The sequence below is a fragment of the Syngnathoides biaculeatus genome, chromosome 5 (assembly GCF_019802595.1).
Source record: "Syngnathoides biaculeatus isolate LvHL_M chromosome 5, ASM1980259v1, whole genome shotgun sequence".
In the NCBI taxonomy this organism is placed as follows: Eukaryota; Metazoa; Chordata; class Actinopteri; order Syngnathiformes; family Syngnathidae; genus Syngnathoides; species Syngnathoides biaculeatus.
In genome coordinates, this window is record NC_084644.1 from 5596647 (window position 1) to 5620275 (window position 23629).

The window sequence follows — 23629 nt, forward strand, 5'->3', positions numbered from 1 at the left end:
CCTTATATATAGGGATCAATCTTGAGCCTTTCGCGCAGCCCATCTAATGGATGCATAACATAACTACTGTAGCATCTATTCTATGCGCCTTATATATGAAAAAATGTTTTGAAATAGGCCAGGTTTGCGCCTTATAGTGCGGAAAATACAGTAATTTTTGGGGGGTTTTGTTGCTAACGGGGAGGGTAAAAAAGTGTACTCGAGCCTTTGTGGGTGTACATTGTTGACAGCTAAGCTCACATGTGCCCGCATATAATGAACATTTTCCGTCACTACAGTCTTAAATTGTAAATTCTTAAATAATATTCAACTGTCACTTTCAACATGATCACGAAATTGTCCCTTCAAGAGCACATTTTGTATGACGTTAGCGTGAATGCTGTTTTTTTTTTTTTTTTAACGCTCGCCCCGCAGGATAAAGGCGGCACCGCAGCCGACGGGTACTCGCCGTCAGACGCCGTGTCCCCTTCTGCTTTTGGCCTTTCCACGTGCGAAGGTCATCCCGGTCACCGGTCGGCAGACAACATCTTCAGCCATCTTCCCATGCACTCCCAACAGGCCAAGGTCCCCAATCTGATGATCCCCATCGGAGGGATTCAAATGGTACAGGCCAGGCCAAGGTCCAATCCTTCCACCCCTCTGTCGCCGATGTCCCCTTCCACCGAGGGGCCGTCGCCGGCCAGGTTTGACTCATTCTGGGGCGGGACCCCAGGACCTCGAGGTAGTAGGACACCCGGAAGCGACCGGTCGGCAGAGCGCCAGACAGCCGGAGGCAGCCGGTCGGGACGGCGCGGCGTCGGCGCGCAAGTCGCGTGTCCCAAACTGGAGTTGGAGACCTCGGACTCAAAGCAATATGGCAGCTCGCAAAGCTCCGCCCACACGTGCAGGCGCGCCACCGAGCCGAGCGAACGCCGCGTGGAGGACGGGCGCCCGGCGGGATCCTTCGGGCCGGCGGCCCCCGTGTCCTCGCGCCTGATTGGACGCCAGCCGGAGGGCGACGGCGGAGCCGCGGCGAGAGAAGAAGAACAGAGCGCCTAATTTGACGCGTCTCCAACTGGCTTCATCACTCGCGACATTCGTCTTTCTTTCGTTTTTCACTTGTTTTCTTTTTGATACACTTTTCAATACTGTTGTTAACTTAAACGTTTGTTCTTTGGCAATATTCAGGTCTGTCATAAAAAAATGCACTTTTTTTTTTTTTCCTTTGTGAAAATAATGTTTCTGTAAATGTATATATAAGAATTATATATGATCATACCCTTCCTGTATCTCTATTGATACCGGTAATCCTACTGTCTGTTTGAATATGTGTCAAGGGTAATACGAACGTGTAAATGACCAAAATCTTAAATCAAATTACATTTTTTTTTTCCTCCCCCCCGCCCCACACCCAGTATTACTCCAGTTATAGTTACTTGTGCCTTTTCTGTCAAGGTTTGCGTTTCGAGGTGTATAGTACAGATAGAAAAAAATGAGAAGGCTGTGAAATTTTATATTGGACTTTTGTGTCGATAAGGAAGATTTATATTCGGTGTTCCGTTTTGTTCTTAATACTGTTGCTTTAATTCCAGGGTCACAAAAAAAGTCACACGGAGGAAATATCGAAGGAGCAGCAGAAGCCCGTCAAAGGAAATGCACTGAAGTTCTATTTTTTATTGTAAGAGACTTTGGGTGAGAAATCTCTTTACAGGGAAGAGCGCTCCGTATTTATTGCTGTTTGATGACAACGATCATTGTTTCAGAGTTGATGTTGTTTTATTTTTTACTCTTTGTTAAAACGGGGGTCGGGGGGGACGTTTGTTTTCTTACTTTTTTTTTTTTTTTTTTTTTTTTCATGATGTTCATGCAATTTGAATCGGGGATAAAAATGAGGGATGGACTTTGACTGGTACCGGCGGATCAAGTGCCCTGCAAATTTTACGCGTGACAAAATTTGCAGTCATTTGGGGGGGGGGGGAATTAAAAATCAAAAAAATATTGCACCAAAGAGCCTGCGGGTTTTGCCTTTTTTCTGCACTGATTCCATTTTTAAATATAAGATTCCAATATCCAAAGGTTTGAGGTTACAAGGTTTGTATTCATGTTTGCTTATGTAAACCCCAGCAAAACCCCCTTTTTATTCTCCTGGGGTTCATATTTAATTTTTATTTGAACAGAAAACCTGAAACATTAGCACCATTAACAGGAAAGAACAAGTGCAATTTGGGCGAATATTTAGCTTTTTTTCCACTTATTCCCCCCTAAAAAATTCGGTCATCTCGACAGCAGTTCTCACGGAAAGTTTTTGTTATTACGGAACATTTCGAGCACTTTTCCAGGTAATTTTTTTTTGTTAAAATTAAGTTACCAATGTATTCGCTTCATATAGGCCGAAGGCCGATTAATGTATCTGCACATTATAGATAATAGATATCTCACTCTAGAATTAAAATGCAATCATTTCACAAAATACAGAAACATGTACTTGTTGTGTAAATAAGTTCTGTCCTGAGAATATTTTTATTGTAGCTTAATTAAAATTGAATCCTTCTGCAATAGCTATTTATCTATTATCTCGCTTTTGATGACAAACCTGGACTTTCGTAGTAATTGTGAAAATAGTTATATATATTATGGACGTATTTTAAATAGTAATAATTTTCTGGAATTTACGTGCCACCCTGTTCTTAAAAGAGTTTTATCCATAAGAGGGAAAGAAACAGTGAGCTACAAGATTCAGCATCATTATGCTAGCTGCTCTGAGCATGACTAAGGTAAGCAATCTTTCATATTTTTAACCCCCCCACCCCCAATGTTTTTATTCATGATAAAGCATCAGTCTAATGCAATCCTGTTACTTTTATCATTACAAAAATACTTTTAAAGTTTATTTTTGACCAGCTAGAACAGAAGCTAACCTAGCTAGCACGGACTTATGGGTAAAAATTAGAACCGTAGTTTTTTTCGGTTCACCTATTACAAGTACTCTATGATACAGTGTACGTCTAAATCATAAATTATATTATTATAAATTATCACTCTGAAAGTGTTTTTCTTCTTACAGTTACTTAAAACTCATCCCCAGCCCGTGTATGTTTGACTCTTGTGGAGACTCTTGTCTATATATAGAAAACGCGTTGATCAAAAATAGTCAACTGAGCACCTGCATATTAATCCCTTTTATTTTTTTATTTCATTTTTTGCATACTATCCAGGGGGCATGCACGTTGAGAGCAGCACATCATTACTGGGGAACTGTGCGGAAGTAGATCAGTGCCACCACAGGATTTGAATTTGAAATGTAAAATGATCACATTTTCAATAGTTGCTACAATTCGCTGTCGGAAATTCAGCGTCTGAGCCTAACAAAGCGTAACTGGGTTGGCCGGGTGTTCGGTTCTGACCTGAAGTAACCCTGTCTGGTGGCAGAGACGGTGAATTTTACACCGCGAATTGTAGCCGGTAGAATTTCAGACAGCGAATTGTAGCAACGATTGAAAATGTGATCACGTTACATTTCAAATTCAAATCATGCTGGCACTAATCTACTTCCATAGAACTGAACTTGTGAGCTCTGGACCTCGAATGTGTCGTCAAATCTGTGCAGTCATGATACCGGCGTGACCGTGTCACACATTCCACAAGTGCTGGGGTGAAGAGAAATGCGTTCTCCACTTACTTCCATGCACGATTCACTATTCGGATTTTCAAAATTGTCACCTTTGATCATATAACATCGAAATGAATCAATAATAGATATAGGCAACACTCCCGCAACCTCTGTGAGGATAAGCAGCTTGGAAAATGGATGGATGCCATATATGGTCTGGGATACAAGTGGATGGACATATGCCAAGTTTGTATGTGTAATTTAATAATGAAAATTCAAATCAATTACAGATGACTTGTGGGGTTGCCCAAGAGTCTGTCTCAGGTACCAAATTATTCATATTAATGGCTACAATGTTGCCAAATCTGTTTTGTTTGCTGATGACACAACTCTCTACGGGGCTGGGAAAAAATAAAGAGCATCTTTAGACTACCTTGGGATATGAAATCAATTCACTGGTTCAATTTTAATAAATTATCACTAAATTCAAACTAACCTAAATTTATCATTTGGGCTAAGAATCGATTTTTTATTTCTTCCAACTCTTATTGAAATATGTACATTTGTATCGAAGTAATGCTGGGTCATCCCACGTTTCATAAACATCCATGTTGAGTTCATTGAAGAATCCATCCATCCATTTTCTTTGCCGCTTATCCTCACGAGGGTCACGGGGAGTGCTGGAGCCTATCCCAGCTGTCGACGGGCAGGAGGCGGGGTACACCCTGAACTGGTCGCCAAGCCAATCCCAGGGCACACCGAGACAAACAGCCGCACTCACAATCACACCTATGGGCAATTTAGAGGGTCCAATTAATGTTGCATGTTTTTGGGATGTGGGAGGAAACCGGAGTGCCCGGAGAAAACCCACGCAGGCACGGGGAAAACATGCAAACTCCTCACATGCGCGTCCGGGATTGAACCCGGGACATCAGAACTGTGAGGGCAACGCTTTCCAGCTGTGCTCCATTGAAAAATGAAGACTCTAAATTGTCCAAAGGTGTCTTGTGGTAGTTATTGTAATGACAATAAGCGCTATAGAAAATGGATGGGTGGAGGTTATTGCTCAGAATATTTTGGAGGTTAAAACAAGGCTTAAAGAGGCTCAGTGACGCGATACAAATAGTAGACGCAAGGTTTTTACCGCATTCTCGTCAACACGTTTTACTAAAAAGTGAGGGAACGTCTCGATTGGGACATCTATAAAGCGGGGAAATGACTCCATTTCATGGTTAAGTTCACAGTCTAGGGTCTAGACCGTTAAAAGGTGAATCACGGTGTTACAGACGGTTCAGTATCAATCATTTCATACCTGCTGTCAGACGGCAGACATTGCTATTGTGTACATGTACTTAGAAATGGCCTGCAGGTGAAATGTATCATACTTTGTGTTATAGGGGTCATTGTGATCATTGGGGATATTTGATACCATTTTTTTTTTCCAGACCGGAACCAGTATGAGTACTCACTGGTCCCTTGTGTCGATACCACGAGCACTTTACACAATTTCAACTAAAGCGGCACGGTGGAGCAACTGGTAAAGCGTTGGACTCGCAGTTCGATCCCGGCCCCGCCTGTGTGGAGTTTGCATGTTCTCCCCGTGCCTGCGTGGCTTTTCTCCAGGCACTCTGGTTTCCTCCCACATCCCCAAAACATGCCACATTAATTGGACACTCCAAATTGCCCCTGGGTGTGATTGTGAGTGTGAATTGTTGTTCGTCTGTATGTGCCCTGCGATTGGCTGGCGACCAGTTCAGGGTGTACCCGGCCTCCTGCCCGTTGACAGCTGGGATACCCTCCAGCACTGCCCGCGACCCTCGTGAGGATAAGCGGCGAAGAAAATGGATGGATGGAAATTGCCCTTAGGTGTGATTGTGAGCGCAACTGTTGTCTGTCTCTATGTGCCCTGCGATTGGCTGGCGACCAGTTCAGGGTGTACCCCGCCTCCTGCCCGTTGACAGCCGGGATAGGCTCCAGCACTGCCCACGACCCTCGTGAGGATAAGCGGCGAAGAAAATGGATGGATGGATGTAAATCCAACACTGAAAAATAACTTTCAACTAACACGGTAAGAGATGTTTCTTTCTTACTGTCACGCATGGTAATTGGCTGATCTGTCGAAATACTGCGATGTAGCGCCACCCACTGGCGAGGAGGACATACTCCATAGGTGTCAAATTCATTTTTTTTATTTTATGGGGCCAAAAGCAAATTGCAGATTGTCTCAAGTGTAATAAGTGATAACTATGAGATATTACAAGCATTTTTTTTGTTACCAAACCCCTTTTTGACAATAATTGAGCCAAGTATTATCGCTGACCTCTAATTTCGACCCTAATTCTCCATCCGTCTGTTTATGTTTAATAATATAAAGTTACTAAAAATAAGATTTGCAGATACAAGATCTTGTTCCATAATTTTTCTGTCTGGCATTTTTGTTTTACAAAAAAAAACTGTTTTCAGTAGAATTGAGATAAATTCACTCGGTAAGATTCTTCATTTTTTGCAATGTCGGAACTTTTTGGGGGAAAATAATAAAATCTTGCGCAACTGACTTCTACACTAGTGTCAATTATAACGTTGAATGAGTACCTGAAGACAAAGCATCAACGTCACACACTTGGAATGAATCGGTTGTTTGGGCGACCCCCACCGCGGCACCTGCGGGCGGAGTCGTTGCCATGACATTACTGACGAGGGAGCTCAGCGGTATATAACACCCGCGTTGTGCGTCCCACAGATGGAACGGCAGCACACTGACGACGCATCGATGACCGCGCATCCGTCCCCCCGCGTCGGATTTGTACTTTTCCTCGCGCTTTGGGCATCTCTGCGGCACGGTGAGTGCACGTTTCCCATCTTTGCGTGATCGCTGATACATATCCGACGGTAAACAATCTCCTAACAATCGAGCGCTTTATGTGACGCCAGGGGCTGACCTGCGCCGCATCGACCTCGCATGCGTTTCAGTTACGACGGCCAAAGTTCAAGATGGTGTGTGAGTTCGTGTTTGGAAGTCAGATAATGACTTTGCGGGTGCACGTACAGATTATTGCACATATTGCACTCAGACTGTCTGCATTTTCGGCAGGCCCAAGTTGCACAGAAATCATTTATCAAGCAACCCCGCCCGTGGCCACCTTAGAACAACTTGTTTGCTTTGTTTTTTTTTTTTTTTTTTTTATTTATGTGACCGGTGGACTTATGCGTCGTATAGTTTTAAAGACCACGTCGTGACACAGGGTTCGCCTCGGGGGCAATCGCCATTTATTTGACACAGCTGCCGTGAACAAGGCGAAACAAACACTTTGTGGTATCAGTAGCATCAAGCTAGGATCTAGACAGATGTAATAAATATATCGTAATATCTGGACTTGTCATGAACCAGGCTGGACCACGGCCGAGAGGGGCGGGGCCACTGCCCTGCCCGGTGACACCTGTCACCTGTTTCACATTGGGACGGTAAGGAGATGGTGCATTTAAGTTGAAGTTTTGGTCCAGTCCGTTGTGTGCGTTGTGCCCTGAGTTTGTGGGTTGCATTCACTGACAGTAGGAATCTCCACCACTGAAAATACTGTAGTGTCAGCTATCCTCGTCAGAGCGTTTCTGCGCCACCTCAGCTTGAGTAAAACTACGCCTAACAGCATGTCCTTGTCCCGGAGTCCTGCATTTGGGTCCAACCCCGCAACCGGAGGTTCGCGACAGGACTATAAGCCGCACCTGATTATAAGCCTCGCCCAGTACATTTTTAAGGGGAAAAAATATTTTGTACATGCATAAGCCGCACCTGTCTATAAGCCGCACGTGCCCACATTGAAACAAGAAATAGACGGTACACAGAAAGTTTTCAAAGTTTGAAAAATATACTTTAGCTTTTTTTTTTTTTTTTTCAAACAGTGCCTGTGACGCGGTAATAACACAGTACTAACAGGGCTGGGTAAAAAAAAAACATACCGGTAAAAGTCACAGAGACATGGCAGTAACACAACGGCGGGTTTTATTAATTCTGAAAACTTTTTTCTTCAGTTCTTCCAGCGTCTCACCATCGAGTCATTTCTGCCTAGTTTACGCGCAGCAGCTCTGTTTCCTTCTTTATCGACCAGCTTGATTGCTTTGAACTTCGAAAGCCGCGTCAAATACATTTTTTTTCCTGCATTTTCCACGATGTGGGTCTGTTCATGCTAATTTTATTCATGCACAAAGCGCAAAGTTACATTAAAATTGCGTCTTCTTCGATACATATATTCCACCTGTCTCACTCTTAACCTTTTCTGCTTGGGCGTCCATGCCGGCCGTTAGGAATAACAAATCCATAATTTAGCCGCATCACTGCGTAAGGGTTGAAAGCGTGTGACAAAAATCACAGCTATTAGTCCGTAAATTATGGTATTATCCTCTATATGTACGACAAAGTGCGAATACTCCTTTGCCACGATGTAACTTACCTCAAAGTAAATTGGCAAAAAGGGGAGGCAGTGCTTGTTACGGGAGGGCGTGTCCCCTCTAAGTGTACATGGGGTTAATACGTCAAATTTTGTGATTATAAAAATAAAATAAACAAATATACTTTGAACTCGGGTGGAATAATCTGGTTGATGTGATGAATGGTGCAAAGACTCCTCGTCACTTTTGCAACCTTTATGTTTATTTTGTGCGGGAACATGAGGGATTGGTTTTATGTTTCTGATTGAATTTAAAGTTCCGACATATGATTCGTGATATTTATAGTTCAAGAGCATATTAACAAACAGTAATATATGGTTCTACTATTTAATCGCATTGTTCTACTGCCTCCTAATTTACCTATGGAGAAAAAAAATATTACAAACATATAAAGCATATCGCAATCTGGGAAACATCTATTGAAACATCCATCCATGCATTTTCTTAGCTGCTTATCCTCACAAGGGTTTCGGGGAGTGCTGGAGCCTATCCCAGCTGCCCAGCTTTGAAGTTGTGTAGTGATATCAGATGGCTTATTTTATCCATCCATCCATTCATCCATTTTCTGAGATGCTTATCCTCACAAGGGTTTCGGGGAGTGCTGGAGCCTATCCCAGCAGCCCAGCTTCGAAGTTGTCTACTGATATCAGATGGTTGGCTTTTTTAATCCATTCTTCCATCCATCCATCCATCCATCCATTCACTTTCTTAGCCGCTTATCCTCACAAGGGTCACCGGGAGTGCTGGAGCCTATCCCAGCTGCCCAGCTTTGAAGTTGTGTACTGATATCAGATGGTTGGCTTTTTTTATCCATCCATCCATCCATCCATCTATTTTCTTACCTGCTTATCCTCACAAGGGTCGCAGGGGGTGCTGGAGGCTGTCCCAGCTGTCATCGGGCAGGAGGCGGGGTACACCCTGAACTGGTTGCCAGCCAATCGCGGGGCACATGGAGGCAAAGAGATGCACTCACAATCGCACCTACGGGCAATTTAGTGTCCAATTAATGTTGCATGTTTTTGGGATGTGGGAGGAAGCCGGAGTGCCCGGAGACAACCCACACAAGCGCGGGGAGAACGTGCAAACTCCAAAGAAGCGGGTCTGGGATTGAACCCAGGACCTCAGAACTGTGAGGCCAACGCTTTACCAACTGATCCACCGTGCCGCCCCTAAAAGGAACAATTTCATCATTTTTCTTTTTTTTTCATAATTTCTATGCGACCCTTGTGAGGATAAGCGGCTCGGAAAACGGATGGCTGGATGTCCAGACCGACGGTCATTTTTGCTCGACTGGATTTGAAAGCAAAAACGTTTTTTTTTTGTTTGGTCACAAACAGGCTGCGGGCGCCCACTGGCGAAGGCCCAAGAAGGGCACGCCGACGATGACGTCCGAGCAGCGACGCTGAGGAGCAAACGCTGCGCGTGTAGCAGTGCGCACGACTCCGAGTGCCACTACTTCTGCCACCTGGACATTATATGGGTCAATACGGCCAGGTGATTATGAGGACGTGATCGACTGATTTCGTTCTCGTGAACTGACACATCTACATATCATATGTCAACATATGATTTAATAGGTTGGGGCGTGCAACGTATTGCAAGTGCAAAGTCTCACAACGCAATTGTCATTGTCGCTTTGTCGGTGCAGCAAGACGACCCTTTATGGCCTCGGCGGTGCCGCGGCGCGACAACGGAGGTCTGCGGGCAGGTGCGCTTGCGCTCACCTCCACGACCTAACCTGTGCCAGGTTTTGTTATCAGAGGTGAGTGATGAGCGAGTCAAACAATAATTGAAAACCTGGACAGCATCACGTTTGGAAGACTTATTGTGACCTTTGACAAGGTAAATATTATTTTGCCAGGCGGATGACTCGGGGGTGGCGCAGTGTGTTTTTCACGCTGGGCTGCTGTCGTTAAACCACTTTGTACACACGCGTTTCAGGTCATGATCATGAAAATGAAAAACAAAGAGGGGGGGATAATAGTGTTCTATAAAAGTTGAGTCAGCAGCTTTGTGACGTGTAAAGCGAATGAGTCGATCGCATTCTTGTTCTGCGGAAAGGCTGCTGAGACGTAAGCTCCGAGAGGTTAATTGAAAACATTTTAGTGAGCGCGTAAAGATAAGGTGGAGAAAGTTTGTGCAAAACAAGGACAAGGAGATGATGTGTGCGGTTGATACGGCGATATTACATCCAGGGCGTTGAATGATCTTTGATGTCTTTGAATTTGTCATCATTCACACCCGTAGCAAATTATTGAAATCAGATGTTTCCATCATTAAACTTCTTTCCATTCGTGCAGGCAATTTCTAGGTAACCTTTAACGTAAACACGCAACACGCTAGCACACCGCTAACAAGGCCACTTAAAAAAAAAAACATACCGGTAAAAGTCACTTCCTCGGCACATGGATTCCACCTTCTCACTCTTACCTTTTCCGCTCAAGTGCCCCCCTTGTGGCGGTTAGGAAAAAAATGCACAAATGAACCGCATCACCGCGCAAGCCGCACGGTTGAAAGCATGTGAAAAAAAGTCACGGGTTATAGGCCGGAAATTGCGGTACTCGCCCTTCAAAGTCATATGAAAAAAAAAAAAAGTGTTAAAATGTTTAAAAAAATAATAATAATTTCAGTACTCACCGCCGGCTTTGCGATGTTGAGTGTTTAGATTTCAACACACATTCCATTGGTCTTATTTTCACGGAGTCGGAGATATTTTCCCGTTGAACGCGTCCCGTCTTTGTCCCGCAGAGGCGTGACCAGCAAGTCCGAGAAAGTCCGCAGTTCATCGGACTGAGATGGGGAAACGATATTTCGTTGAGGCTCAACATCCGCCAGGCGGCACCTGAACGGCGGCGGCCAAGCGCCAAAGGAGCTGCCGGGCGAGGCCGACGAGGAGAAGGGGCGACGCCCGTGCTGGGATTGCGTGGGAAATGGCAGCAGGCTGAAAAAGATAAGAGCCGTCGGGTTCAGAGTTTGACAAAAATGTTCAAAATGTTGCCTCAACTGGAAGGGAGACAGAAAATATGGATTTGTTTGTTTGTTTTCTTTTCTTTTCATTTTTTTTTTTTTTACAATAATTCCCAGCATTCACGTAATTTTATTGTAAAATGAGGCTGTACGGTGGGATCGGATGGTAAATCGTCAGCCTCACAGTTTTGAGGACACCGGTTCGATCCCGGACCCGCCTGTGTGGAGTTTGCATGTTCTCCCCGCGCTTGTGTGGGTTTTCTCCGGGCACTCCGGCTTCCTCCCACATCCCAAAAATATGCAACATCAATTGGACACTCTAAATTGCCCCGGGGTGGGATTGTGAGTGCGATTGGTCGTTTGTCTCGATGTGCCCTGCGATTGGCTGGCGACCAGTTCAGGGTGTTACCCCGCCTCCTCCCCGTTGACTGCTGGGGATAGGTTCCAGCACTCCCCGCGACCCTCGTGAGGATAAGCGGCGAAGGAAATGGATGGATGGATGGATGCATTGTAAAATGAGTTTTTGTGAGTGTTAAGGGGACTTGTGTGTGGTCTGTGATGAAAACTGGAAAAGTTTTTCATCTTTGAGGGTTGATAAATTCCCCTGTTCATAATAATTCTAATAAAGTTATGGCCGGATGAATTTGTTGCGGAAGAACGCTGTCAAACATCTTTGGAATAAATCCAGAAAGCATAATTCTCAATAACAACCCACGTCGTGGGTCAGCCGGTCGGGCCGCGCGCGTTACGTTATTTCCGGGTTTTGTCGGGGGCGTTCGTGTGCCGCTTTTCGTTGGAAAACAGAGGCAAAAAAATCTCAAAATTTTCATTCGAAACCCGATTAGTTGGGGAACAGAGACGTACTTGCTGGAATAAGCTGACACCTGTGTATTTTCACCTTCGACCTTTCCTGTTTGCTTTACGAAATGACTTTGTGGCAATGAGAAAATTCACTCAAAGGCTTCCAAAGTGTGAAAAGCGAAGAGCATTTTTTTTTTTTTCGTTTTTTTGGGACCCTCGCGGGTCCGCTTATGGGGACGGGCAAACACATCTGCGAGGCCCCAGGATGGATGAACGATCCCGGAATTCTCCACTGGATCAATCAAAAGTTTTGTTATCGCAAGGATTCCAGCCGACAATGCGGCGTTTTGCAACGATGCTGAAAATGGCCCGTCGCTCCGTGATAGCTTTTACTGTGCCCGCGCCAACGAGCCGCCGAAACAATCCGATGATTCCTGTGCCACCCAAAGAATAAGGAAGAGCGCTAACCTGCTTTTGCTGTTCGACAATGTTGGCCATTGACTCATGCGGGTGTTTCCCTGCTCCGTTCCACGCCTCCGACCGGCCTGCCCCTGACTCTTGCCTGACGCGCGTCATGCAATGACTGCGTATTATAAACATGTATTAATTGCCCGTAGGTGTGATTATGAGTGTGACTGTCTTGTCAACATGTGCCCTGCGATTGGCTGGCGACCAGTTCAGGGCGTACGCCGCCTCCTGCCCGGTGACAGCTGGCATCGGCTCCGGCACTGGCCGCGACCCTCGTGAGGATAAGCGGCTGAGAAAATGGATGGCTGGAACACTTAGTAGAGTGCAGACAGCTTGCCAAGGCTGATTTCATCCTGGACCAAATCGAACAAGTTCACACATCACTTCCTGCACAGTCCTAAATTGAATCCATCATGGAATCGTCAGTAAGACCATCACAAATGGAATCATTCCAAGAACTGGTCTTCTTCTCATTAAGAACTCTGTCCATGGTGCTGCTGCTGCGGCGGCTGTAGGAAAGCCAAAAAGGAAGAAATCAGAGCCAAGAATTGCACAAGAGCCGCTCATTAATTTGCATTCATTTCTTTGACGTTTGTCCATAAACATCTATTGAGGGATGTGCCGTAGGTCCTCTCACAATTATAACACTGCAATTACCGGTATGTATCATTTTTCTTTCACGCAACAAACATTTTTTTTTTTTTTTTTTTTTGTAATTTGCCCACAATATAATGGGCGCAAAAATGAACAAACGTTTAAACTAATTTGAGCAATAAACCAACAACTTGAAAACTTTGAATGAGGAAGACTTGGGCAAAGAGTTGATTGCGACTTTTGAACATTGACCTTCTAAATCAACCACTCGTTTATAAAACAAAGGAATGAAAACGAGATGGATGGATAGATAGATAGATAGATAGATAGATAGATAGATAGATAGATAGATAGATAGATAGATAGATAGATAGATAGATAGATAGATAGATAGATAGATAGATAGATAGATAGATAGATAGAGATAGATAGATAGATAGATAGATAGATAGATAGATAGATAGATAGATAGAGATAGATAGATAGATAAGGAATTTAAATATCATTATTTTCTCACATTTAATCCAAATAAAATATTTGAGAGCTAATGGCTGAGCTGTACACTGTGTATTGGGTCATTCGTGTGTAGTATTGTCTGACTTGAGATTTGGTGGAAAATCACTTGACAACAAACCGACTGACGTGGATGTCCTGTACGTACGTTGAGCAGACAAATGTTTGTTTGTATAAATGTTCAGTCACTGGAAAAAAGGGAAGTACCGTACTTCTTTATTGAGATGAGTGACTGGAAAATGTGGCCCTCATTACATAAGTACTCAAGGGAACTGATGTTCCCCCCCCCAATATACAGGTTTAATTGTTTTTTTAAAAATCAAGTTTCATGATGAAGTGTAATATTAGTTTATAACATGATTACGGCGAATCTGTTCAATGGCTCCAACGCTCCACCGGCGTGGCCCATAACAGACGCAACACGACTCGTTACAATGAATAAACAAAGCGCTAACAATTGGAACGATGACAAAACTTTTAAATGACGATGTTATTGTCCAATTATTGCTCAGAATATTCTTCACGCCAAGACAATAAAGTGGATTTGTGAGTAAATAAAAAAATATAAACCTGCTATGACAGACGTTGTCCACTAGATGGCACACGCGAACCAGAAGAACTTTGACGTTTACATAATATAATGGGGGGGGGGTTAACCTCGGGTAAATAGCTTCGTTGTCTCTCCACACTTTAAAATCAAACCTTTAAAATTATACACAGCACATCAAAATCTACGTCTATATGCATTCAACGTATCTACGTGAGTTTGCAATTCATAAAGAGCGACACGGGTTGGCAGTCACGAGAGCAAAAAAAATAAAATAGGGTTGTTGTTTCAAAGTATGAAACGGCTGAAAAATTGAGTGAAAACGCGTGAATGTAAATTATGTGCACTTGGGGATACGCCATTTATGTAATTATGAATAGTGTAGTACGAAGGAAATGCCTTGACGCTACGCAAGCTCGGAAGTTGGCTGACAATCTCCACCCTTTTTCCCCCAGGCCGCAATGCACCGTGGGTAATGTAGTGTTCGGGCCGCGGCGAACGAGGTGTTTCACAGCACCCGCGGAGGAGCCGCAGTCTCCTACGAGGACTACCGGTACCACCATGCCCAGCACCGGGATGGCTTCCGGTAAGCGCAAAGTGTTTGGACTTTTTTAGGGGTGGATCAAGTGGGGCTCAAGTGTCCCGGTTGATATTTTCCACTTCGGCTGTATATAAAAAAAAAAAAAATCTTCGGTGGGGGAGGAAGGGAGGCGGAGAGAAAGGTGAGTCACGAGCGAGGAATTCGAATGCTTTGTGTACGCGGTCGTTTTGGACGCTGGATAAGTTCGCCGATGGGCTAAAACACAACCCCCCGTGTCACGATTGGACATTCACATAGCGACATTGTACCTGTAGTTCGTTTGCGTGGGAACAGCCGTTAAACTAACGTAGATATTAATTTTTAACAGTTATTTACTGCAACAACGACTTCAATTAGGATGCTTTATTTTTTATTTTTTGCACCTCATGCCCGCATAAGGCGCCACGAACAACAAAGGGTACGCGGTGATGTGATTTATACATAATGGAGATGATCTGGGGCGGTTAATGTTTGATTGGAAGTTGCTACGCGATACGCGTGAATTTTCTGGGCCAATTTGATTGATCGATATAATTTTATTAGGACACGCTTGGAGCTGCAAGGCCTCGGGTCAAGGCTACCTATTGTCCACCCGCAATGTTGCTCCAACGTCACGCGTGATGGTTTGTTTATTCATTTAGACAACACTGAATTTGCAACATTTTACGGGAATTTGGGCGCCGAGTTCCGGAATAATAACGCAAGCGTACGTTCTTGGACCGTGGAATGTGGGTTCGCGTGGAAAGTGAATCCCTGTTGACAATCGGCTTGAAATGCATCTGCCGGGGCAGACGTGTCGAGTCAAGTCGACGCCGTTCTAAACGCGTTCTTTGAATGTTTCAGCGTGTTGGCTTTTACGCTGAAAAGCGAAACCGGATGTGGTCGCGTCCGCCCTTTCGGCCGACTTGACGTTCTCGTCGCAGTTCTCCCGAACGGCGTTTCGAGCCGCACTCGGCGGGAGGACGTCTCGGCCGCAGGTCCGTCCCGTCCCGGAAGCGGTTTTTTTTTTTTTTGTCCCCTCGGCGAACTTCCATTTTTTTTTTTTTTTTTTTTTTTGCGGGCAGGTCGGCGTTTGGCGGCTCTTTTCACGTGAGTCCGAGCTCGCTTTCAAATCTCGTCACCCGAGCAGGTGATTCGCGTCCCCTCGTCGCGGAAATAAAGCGCTTAAATGGTTAGACAACCCAGTCCGTAAAGTAGCACGCCATTTAGAGCTAATCAGGTTTCAGTGTCCGATCATGTGTTGACATTGTGTTGGTGTTTGTCGGCTCCAGTGTTGTATTTTAAGGGAACGGGTAAATACCGAATGTCATCAGGAGTTTGTCAATTCCTTGACTTTTTGTTTTAGGGGGGAGGGGTGAACGTAATAAACGTTTTTAATTGATAGTGTATTTGTGTTGTCGTGCTTGTCTATGGTGGCGAGGCCCGTTCTTGGAGCTGTCCATCACAAATTCTCATGCCAACGTTTCCCACTGATTGAATGTGCCTTCATCTAACCTCATCGCTCCTGAAGTCAATTTGCTCCACAGAGAAACTGCAGCACTTTCCGTCCACTTCCAATTGAACGTTCCTCGGTAATGGGCCGTTAAAGAGGAGGCTATGACGGGGTGAACCGCCAGCCGGGCTTGATTGATGCGCGGAAGTAAGATTGAGCCGACATCTCAGATTTAAAATTTAAAAAAAAAAAAAAAAAAAGATGCAGGTCTCTCTTCGATCTCCTCATGGTTCCGTAGAACTCGTCGAAGCTATTACAAGAAGTCTAACGAAACCCAAATCGCGCAAAAGTTAACATGGGAAACAATCTCAATCCAATTCATCCTTTCCGCTCATCCATAATATTAAAAAAAAGTACATTATAAAGAATAACTATAGTTAAAGGTCCACTGTCATGAAATGCATGTTTTTTTTTTCATTTGTATGTTATTAATGAGAACACGTCAGCTGGTATGGACCCATCTGTTTTTTCACCACAAAAACATGATTTCGACATATGGCTTTTTGTAACTCTTGCCATGAAAATCCTCTTGAGGATTTTGTTTTCGAAAGAACAAGATCCCGGATACAAGCGGCCAAAATGAGTTTCCTCAGCAGGGTGTCCGGGCTCTCCCTAAGAGGTAGGGTGAGAAGCTCGGTCATCCGGGAGGGGCTCGGTGTCGGGCCGCTACTCCTCCACATTGAGAGCAGGTAGATGAGGTGGCTGGGGCATCTGATTCGGATGCCTCCCTGGTGAGGTGTTGTCCCACCGGAAAGAGAACCCGAGGACGACCCAGGACACGCTGGAGAGACTCTGTCTCTCAGCTGGCTTGGGAATGCCTCGGGATCCCTCCGGAAGAGCTGGAAGAAGTGGCTGGGGAAAAGGAAGTCTGGGTATCCCTGCTGAAGCTACTTCAAGCGCGACCCGACCCGGAAAAGCGCTAAATAATGGATGGATGGATTTGTTTTCGAGAAGAAGCAGGAAGTGACATACAGGGCAGTAGCGCACTCAAGTGGTCTCGTACGTTTATGCTAGTTTTACCTGTTGGAAGGTAGCTCGTTGTTCCTTTGTGTCAGGCAAAATGCCGGCTCGTTTAATTTCTGGATATTGCTTGAACACTCGGGAGGACGGATAATAGTTTGGGGGGTGACGAAATTGATAAATCAGGGGTGCTAAATGTGTCGATGTGCGCATCGGAAGGCTTCGGTGCACCAGCTGCTGAAGGACGGCCTCCGCAGGCCTTGTGGATCGCCGGCAACCTTGTCAACATGGCTTGTGCCGGGGTGGCGAGTCGGAGCGCCGGGCTAAAGTGGATCGGACGGGGAGGCGGTTTGGCCACGCTGTCGTCGTCGTCGCTCGCGGCTGCGGGCGCCGTTGTTCTTCGCCTCCGCGGGGGTGGATCGGGCCGGGAGGTGGTTTTGGACGCATGCGGTTTGACCGTGATCCGCACGTCATCTAAACGTGCAAAAGAGTTGACCCGTGAATTTCCAGCCTTCGGAAATGGTACCAGAGCTGCAATAGAGGAGATGAACACTTCTATTTGAAATGCGTATCACATGATAATTCTTGTCCTGGCATCACGCATAATTATATCATTGACTTAAACTAAAAGTTGTCATATTCAGTAGATGGTGGCTTAAATGTCAGGTCAGTAGTTGTAACTCTTGTTTGTTCCGAGCCTTTGGAAATTTTTAGATGTAGAAATGCTGATGAGTGACAACAGGTCAGAGTGTAATGTGAACGATTGATTAAGGGCGCTAAAATTGTGAGGATATGCATTGCCGGCGATGCTGCCGAAGGGTTAGACTCTCGTGCAGTTGGAGCAACACCAAAGGAGAAAAGTTGAACAAAGCACAGAGGAGTTTTTTTTTTTTATTATTTTCCATCCTGATGAAAGTGGGCTGCTGATCCCTGGGGTGTACGTTTCTTTTCTGGGACGGACTGGGTGATGACGCTCACCTGACCCTGATACGAAACAACGTCGTCATCGGTTATTTTCCGTGAAGGGCCGCCGACTAGAGAGACTGCAGTCGAATGATGCTGCAATCCGCCCAACAAGTTCACCTGTTCTGCTTTTTCTCTGGACCAAAAGCATCTGTGAGTGTTATTTACACAATAGTTAAACATCGTTTACTCGAGGCCCAGGACTGCACTTAAATGAGTTCCTGTTCCGTCACCGGGTTTTGTAGCCTTTGTGCCCAAATCCTGCCACGAGGAGTTTGAAGCGAACTGCTATTTCAGGATGGCCTAGCCTAGCCAGCTGCTGCCATTTCCTGTCCCGTCGTAATTGAATTAGCGCAAGTGTAGCGGCGAGGGGGGCGCGCGCTCCACAGATGGCCGGTTATCCAGTCACCGCTTTCGGGATTGCTTTGTCATGTATGCTTTTGGGTGCCCGATTTGGATTTTATCTTCCCGCTGGCTGTTTCTGGAGCGGGAGCTGAATAGAAGAGAAAATGCGGACTGGTGTCGTGTATGATTTACATGTAGAGAGTCTTTAATGTGATTTATTGTATTCGTAAAGGTCATGTCGACATTTAAACAGATATTTTTCACCCATCCAATCTGTGGGGCATCCTCCCAAGGGAATATTTTTTTGCTAACAATAGGGCAAGGGTGTCAAACTCATTTTTGTCACAGACCACATTGTAGTTATGGTTTCCCTCAGAGTTATGACTGTGAAACCATGAAAATCTTTCGCCTCATCATATTTACGTGTGAAATATCTTTGAGCTCGTTTTGGAATTAGAAATCAAGGTTAGTATTGCTGATGCTGGGGTACGCAATAATGCTTGCAATACCTCAACATGATCATTTATGATAGGACAATTGGATATTTTGTACAGATTTGAACAAAAATAATGACAAGCCGAAAAACTTACTATGGAAGTTAATACAGTACAGCCTCTGCTCTCGGACGTCCTTGTTCTTGAACTAATCGGTTTTCGCACAAAACCCGGAAATAACATAACATAACACGCGCGGCCCAACCAGCTGACCCGCCCATGACGCGCTTTCTTATTATGAATTCGAATGAACCCCAGAAAAAAACACCCATAAATAACATAACACGTGCGGCGGTTGACTCGGTTTTCCAACAAATCACTTGTCGAACCACCTTCTAGAACGGATTGTGGTCGACAACCGAGGCTGTACTGTAGTTACAGTTTCCCTCAGAGCTGTTATGACTGTGAAACCATGAAAATCTTTCGCCTTGTCATATTTACATGCTTGTTTTGGAATTAGAAATCAAGGTTAGTGTGTCTTTTAAAGTATTGCCGATGCTGGGGTACGCAATATTGCTTGCAATATCGCAACATGATCATTTATGATAAGACAATTTAATATTTTGGTACAGATTTGGACAAAAATCAGGAAGTTAATACATTACAGCCTCTGTTCTTGAACGTCCCGATTCTCAAACAAATCGATTTTTGAATGAAAATTGAGATGTTTTTTTTTTTTTTTCTTTTTCTTTGCTTCTATTTTCGAACAAAAATCGGTACACGAATGCCCCAACAAAACCCGGAAAAAACATAATGCGGGCGGCCCGACCAACTGACCTGCCCACGATGCGCGTTGTTATTATGAATTCGAACGAGCCCCCGAAAAAAACCCGGAAACAACAGAACGCGCGTGCCGGTTGATTCGGTTTTCGAACAAATCACTTCTCGAACCGCCTTCTCAAGAACTGAGGCTGTACTATAGTTACAGTTTCCCTCATGAAAATCTTTCCGCCCATCATATTTACATGTGAAACTTATTAGCTAATTTTGGAATTAGAAATCAATGTTAATGTTCTTAAAGTATTGCTGATACTTGGGTACACAGTAATGCTTGCGATATCTCAACATTATCATTTATTATATGACAATTTGATATTTTGGTGCAGATCTTAACAAAAATCATAGCCGTTTATACTCGTAATTTGCCTTCGCGGGCCACATAAAATCATGCGGCGAGCCGGATCTGGCCCCCGGGGCTTGAGTTTGACACCTGTGCAATAGGGTAAAACACACGAAAAAAATGTGTTCATGCAAAAGGCACAACTGCAGTGTTAATTCCAAAATCACTGTTCTGGAAAGCGCACAAGTGGTCTAATATGAATATATCCATGTTGCATTTCTATACAGCTTTTCCTGTTTACGTGAGTGGACCAACCAATTAATTGACCCTGTAGAGTCGCACAAGCACTGGGAGAACGTTGCAAACTCCAATATCACATTCTTGTGCTTATAAGTTTAATAAAGGGGAAGATTTTCCTCACAATTATATAACAAAATTAAACTGACAAGGGAAATAGGCCACCAACATCCCGTTTTGGTGAACTTGCTCTGAAGCTGGCTTTGTTTTGTTTGCACATGTAACATTTACACAAGCCTACACGGTCGTTACCGCCATTGACATGTCATGTAAACGTAACCTATTGCCTTGAAAGTTTATAGACAGTTATGGAAAATGACTGCCTCGGGTTTGCCTTTTTTTTTTTTTTTTTAATTTATGCTCATTTAAGTACATCGTACTATGTTTGAGTCAATGTAACAAACAAACTGGGAAGTTCACCTATGAACTCATCAGTCCATATTTTATCTTTCGAGAACTGACTAAAAGGGTGCCGACAGAATTCAACTAAAAGAGAGCATTTGAAGCTTTGTTTTATGAGCAGGACTCCCAAAAAATGTCATTTCTGAAATTGAAACAGAGCAATGCAGCTTTCCTTATCTGTGAGATGAGCCATCGAGTCGTGCATTTCTCTGCCTTGAATTAGAGAGAAACATTCAATGTTTTTTTTGTCTTTTTGCTCCTACACACTTACCGTAATTTCAGGCCTATAAACTGGAACTTCTTATCACACTTATTCAAACCTGCGGTTTACGCGGTGATGCGGCTAATTTTTGCTTTTTTTTTTTTTTTTCTAACGGCCTCAAGGGGGCACTCGAGCGGAAAAGGTAAGAGTGAGACCGGTGGAATATATGTGCCGAGGAAGTGACTTTTACCGGCATGTTTTTTTTTTTTTTTAACCGGCCCTGTTAGCGCCGCGCCTAGCGTGTTTCTGCTGTTACTGCAGCGTCTTTGTGACTTCGGTTTGCTTTTTTTTTTTTTTTTCCATCAGCCCTGTTTGTGCTACCGTTTTGTTGTTATGTTAAGCTAAGTTATTAAAACTTTGAAAACTCTTTCTGCGTACCGTCTTTGTAAATATCTCGTGTTTCAATGTGGGCACTTGCGGCTTTTACACAGGTGCGGCTTATGTATGTACCAAATGATATTTCCTGTACAAATGTAATGGGTGAGGCTTGTAATCCGGTGCGCTCTGAAGGGCAGAAATGACGGTATTTATCACCAGCTATTTTCTTACCTTGTATTAATTTTTGGTCGTGCAATTATCGTATTGTGCATTCTCATCATTGCATCGCCATCATTACTGGCACGTACCTACATTTGTTGAAGTTTGAGAACTTAAATTCATGTTCATAATTTTGATTTACATTACTCTTTTGGAATTTGACATTTTGAAAGTTTTTAGGAGGTCTTCTGCTACTCTCCGTAAAACTGCGTCACCCTGTTCATTTTGATTATCCGATCCAAGCTGCTGTTGATTACGAGAACATGTGCACGTGTTCGTCGGATTTGGAACGTTAGCTCCTCTTAATTTAGATTGGAACAAGTTCTAGTGTACATGGCCCCAAGAAGAGTAGACCCTTATCCACAAAACATACAAAATGCATCATGTTGTTCTCTTGGCATTTGCGTCAAGATATCCCTTTTGTCATTTTTCTTGAGTCTTTTGTGCGAACACAGTTTTTAGTTTTGTTTTGTAGCTAAATGAATTTTATTCTCATTTATTTCCTGACAATTAATGTCGCCCTCTCTACGTTACAGACCAGGAATGTGAAAAAACGGTCACCAGGCTTGTGTTTCTGTTTGGGAAATTGGGATATTAAAATACAGATCTCACATTTGTTTTTAATATGTTCCTGCTCCCTAAAGCTGCTCGCCATTAATTTTTCATCCTCACTGTCTGGCATACTTTTTGTCTTCCTTCTGTTTCTCTTTTTTCAAGGGGGATGAAATGGGCGGAGCCACAGTTTTCTCTACGCTAGCAACCTGAGGCAAAATATTCATTATTGCTGCTGAGGAAATCTGCCTTCCCCACTCATGACTTTCTGCTGTGTATGTTGACACTTTTTTTTTTTTTTTTTAAACAATAATTTTTCCATTATTTGTGTTCTGCCTTTGTCTTGACTTTTAACGGAAGTTGTCTGTGTTATCTTTCAGGAACATTTGATTGGTGTGCCTCAAAATCTGTGATGGAAAATCGTGGTGAGTACCAAGATGGATGTTGACGTTGTGTTAAGTGCTGTCTTAATGCCGGAGGAAGTGTGTTACAGGCTCTCATTTTTCTGTATATACAATGTGTTTATAGCTTATGGACACTTTATGAGCCACTCAAGGACTCAGCCACACATTTTCAGCGCTACACTCTGCGGGTCCATTTGTTCTCTTGTTCTACATTACTGTCAAGTTTTTGTGTCCTGCGTAGCTGGAGGGCTGTCTCGTTGCAAGTTCATTAGTATTAGTACTTGGCTGTCTCTGCATGGAAACTCCCATGACTAAGGTTTGAGTCTAGGAATTTATCCGCACTTGATTTTTGTAAAATCAGGCATAATTATTGTATTGTTATTATATCAGTCACTCACATTTGATGCGCGCGATCACGCCCGCAAATCTGCACAGTCGAGTACAAAAAAATCACCCACGTAAAATTTGTTACGAGTAGAAAAAAAAAAAGATATTGAAAGACGTCACTTATTTTCTGTCGTCTTGACATTTAATTTACGTGTTTATTTCATAAACGTTGGTAACAGAACAAGCCTGCCCCTAAACAATCAGCATTCACCCGAAAACAGGAAATGCAAGTTAACCGTACTGAGCATGGACGGCAGTGGTGGCATTAGCCCATGTTCCGAGCTGCTTCACGTACTGCGAGCGCATTTACGTCGAAAGTCATCAACATCATGAGCCACGTGAAAGGAAGTTCAGTTACACCAGGGGTGCTCAACGCGTCTATCGCGAGGCAGTTTTGGTTGATCGTGTGACGGCGTGCGAGTTTATAACAATACGTCATGATGAAATAAAATGATTTGATTATATTATTTTGTTTTGAAATTGACCTCTTTAAAAATGTCTGTCTCAGTCTATGCAGTGTCAATAAATTAGGATTAGGTAACAACTACATACTCGGGTATAACAATTTAGTTATTTTAAGGTCTTGTGATTCCATCCCTAATCACACCTGCAACTTTATATCTGCGGGCATGACTGACCACACCCGTACATTTTTCAAATGTGAGTGACTGTTATATAATATATTTTCTCATAAACATGTAGAAAAAAAACTGCTTGGTCAAAGGTGCGATATGTTTCGGCCAATGGCTGACCACTGGTACCGTCTGATCGGCTCCCTCACATTTCTCGCATTTCGTCAAGGTTTTCTCCAGATGAATCTTGACGGCGGGCAGCTTTGTTGCACATTTTTCGCCTCTACGCAACAGAATGAAGCACCCCCCCCCCCCCCCCCATCCCCGTGTTTGGCCTTGGCCACAAACTCTGCATCAGCGTACGGTGGTTACAAACTGCCACTCGATAAATGTTTGATAT

The 23629-nt window shown here is 43.9% G+C and overlaps 3 protein-coding genes across 10 annotated transcripts in view; all 3 read left to right on the top strand.

Moving 5' to 3' along the window:
* LOC133500499 (transcription factor HIVEP3) overlaps nucleotides 1-1934 on the top strand; it is a 62795-nt gene extending 60861 nt beyond the window's left edge. For 3 of the 5 annotated variants that reach the window (XM_061819241.1, XM_061819240.1, XM_061819243.1), the window contains one exon: nucleotides 415-1934. In XM_061819241.1, the coding sequence (XP_061675225.1) occupies nucleotides 415-1038 (624 nt within the window). In that variant the 3' untranslated portion in view covers nucleotides 1039-1934. The remainder of the gene's footprint in view (nucleotides 1-414) is intronic. The other 2 variants (XM_061819244.1, XM_061819245.1) reach the window with 1 other exon arrangement.
* Nucleotides 1935-2744: 810 nt separating this feature from the next.
* Nucleotides 2745-13161, top strand: LOC133500314 (endothelin-2). Its single transcript, XM_061818853.1, has 5 exons — nucleotides 2745-2753; nucleotides 6330-6429; nucleotides 9370-9526; nucleotides 9681-9794; nucleotides 10781-13161. The coding sequence occupies exons 1-5, from the start codon at nucleotides 2745-2747 to the stop codon at nucleotides 10824-10826; spliced, it is 426 nt and encodes a 141-aa protein (XP_061674837.1). The 3' UTR covers nucleotides 10827-13161.
* Nucleotides 13162-14374: 1213 nt separating this feature from the next.
* The window catches only part of phactr4b (phosphatase and actin regulator 4b), a 30615-nt gene continuing 21360 nt past the window's right edge, over nucleotides 14375-23629 (top strand). The window contains exons 1-3 of one of the 4 annotated variants that reach the window (XM_061819913.1): nucleotides 14375-14508; nucleotides 22032-22141; nucleotides 22247-22291. In XM_061819913.1, the coding sequence (XP_061675897.1) occupies nucleotides 22279-22291 (13 nt within the window). In that variant the 5' untranslated portion in view covers nucleotides 14375-14508; nucleotides 22032-22141; nucleotides 22247-22278. Of the gene's footprint in view, nucleotides 14645-14778; nucleotides 14921-15534; nucleotides 15592-22031; nucleotides 22142-22246; nucleotides 22292-23629 lie in introns of those variants that run through there. The other 3 variants (XM_061819912.1, XM_061819914.1, XM_061819911.1) reach the window with 3 other exon arrangements.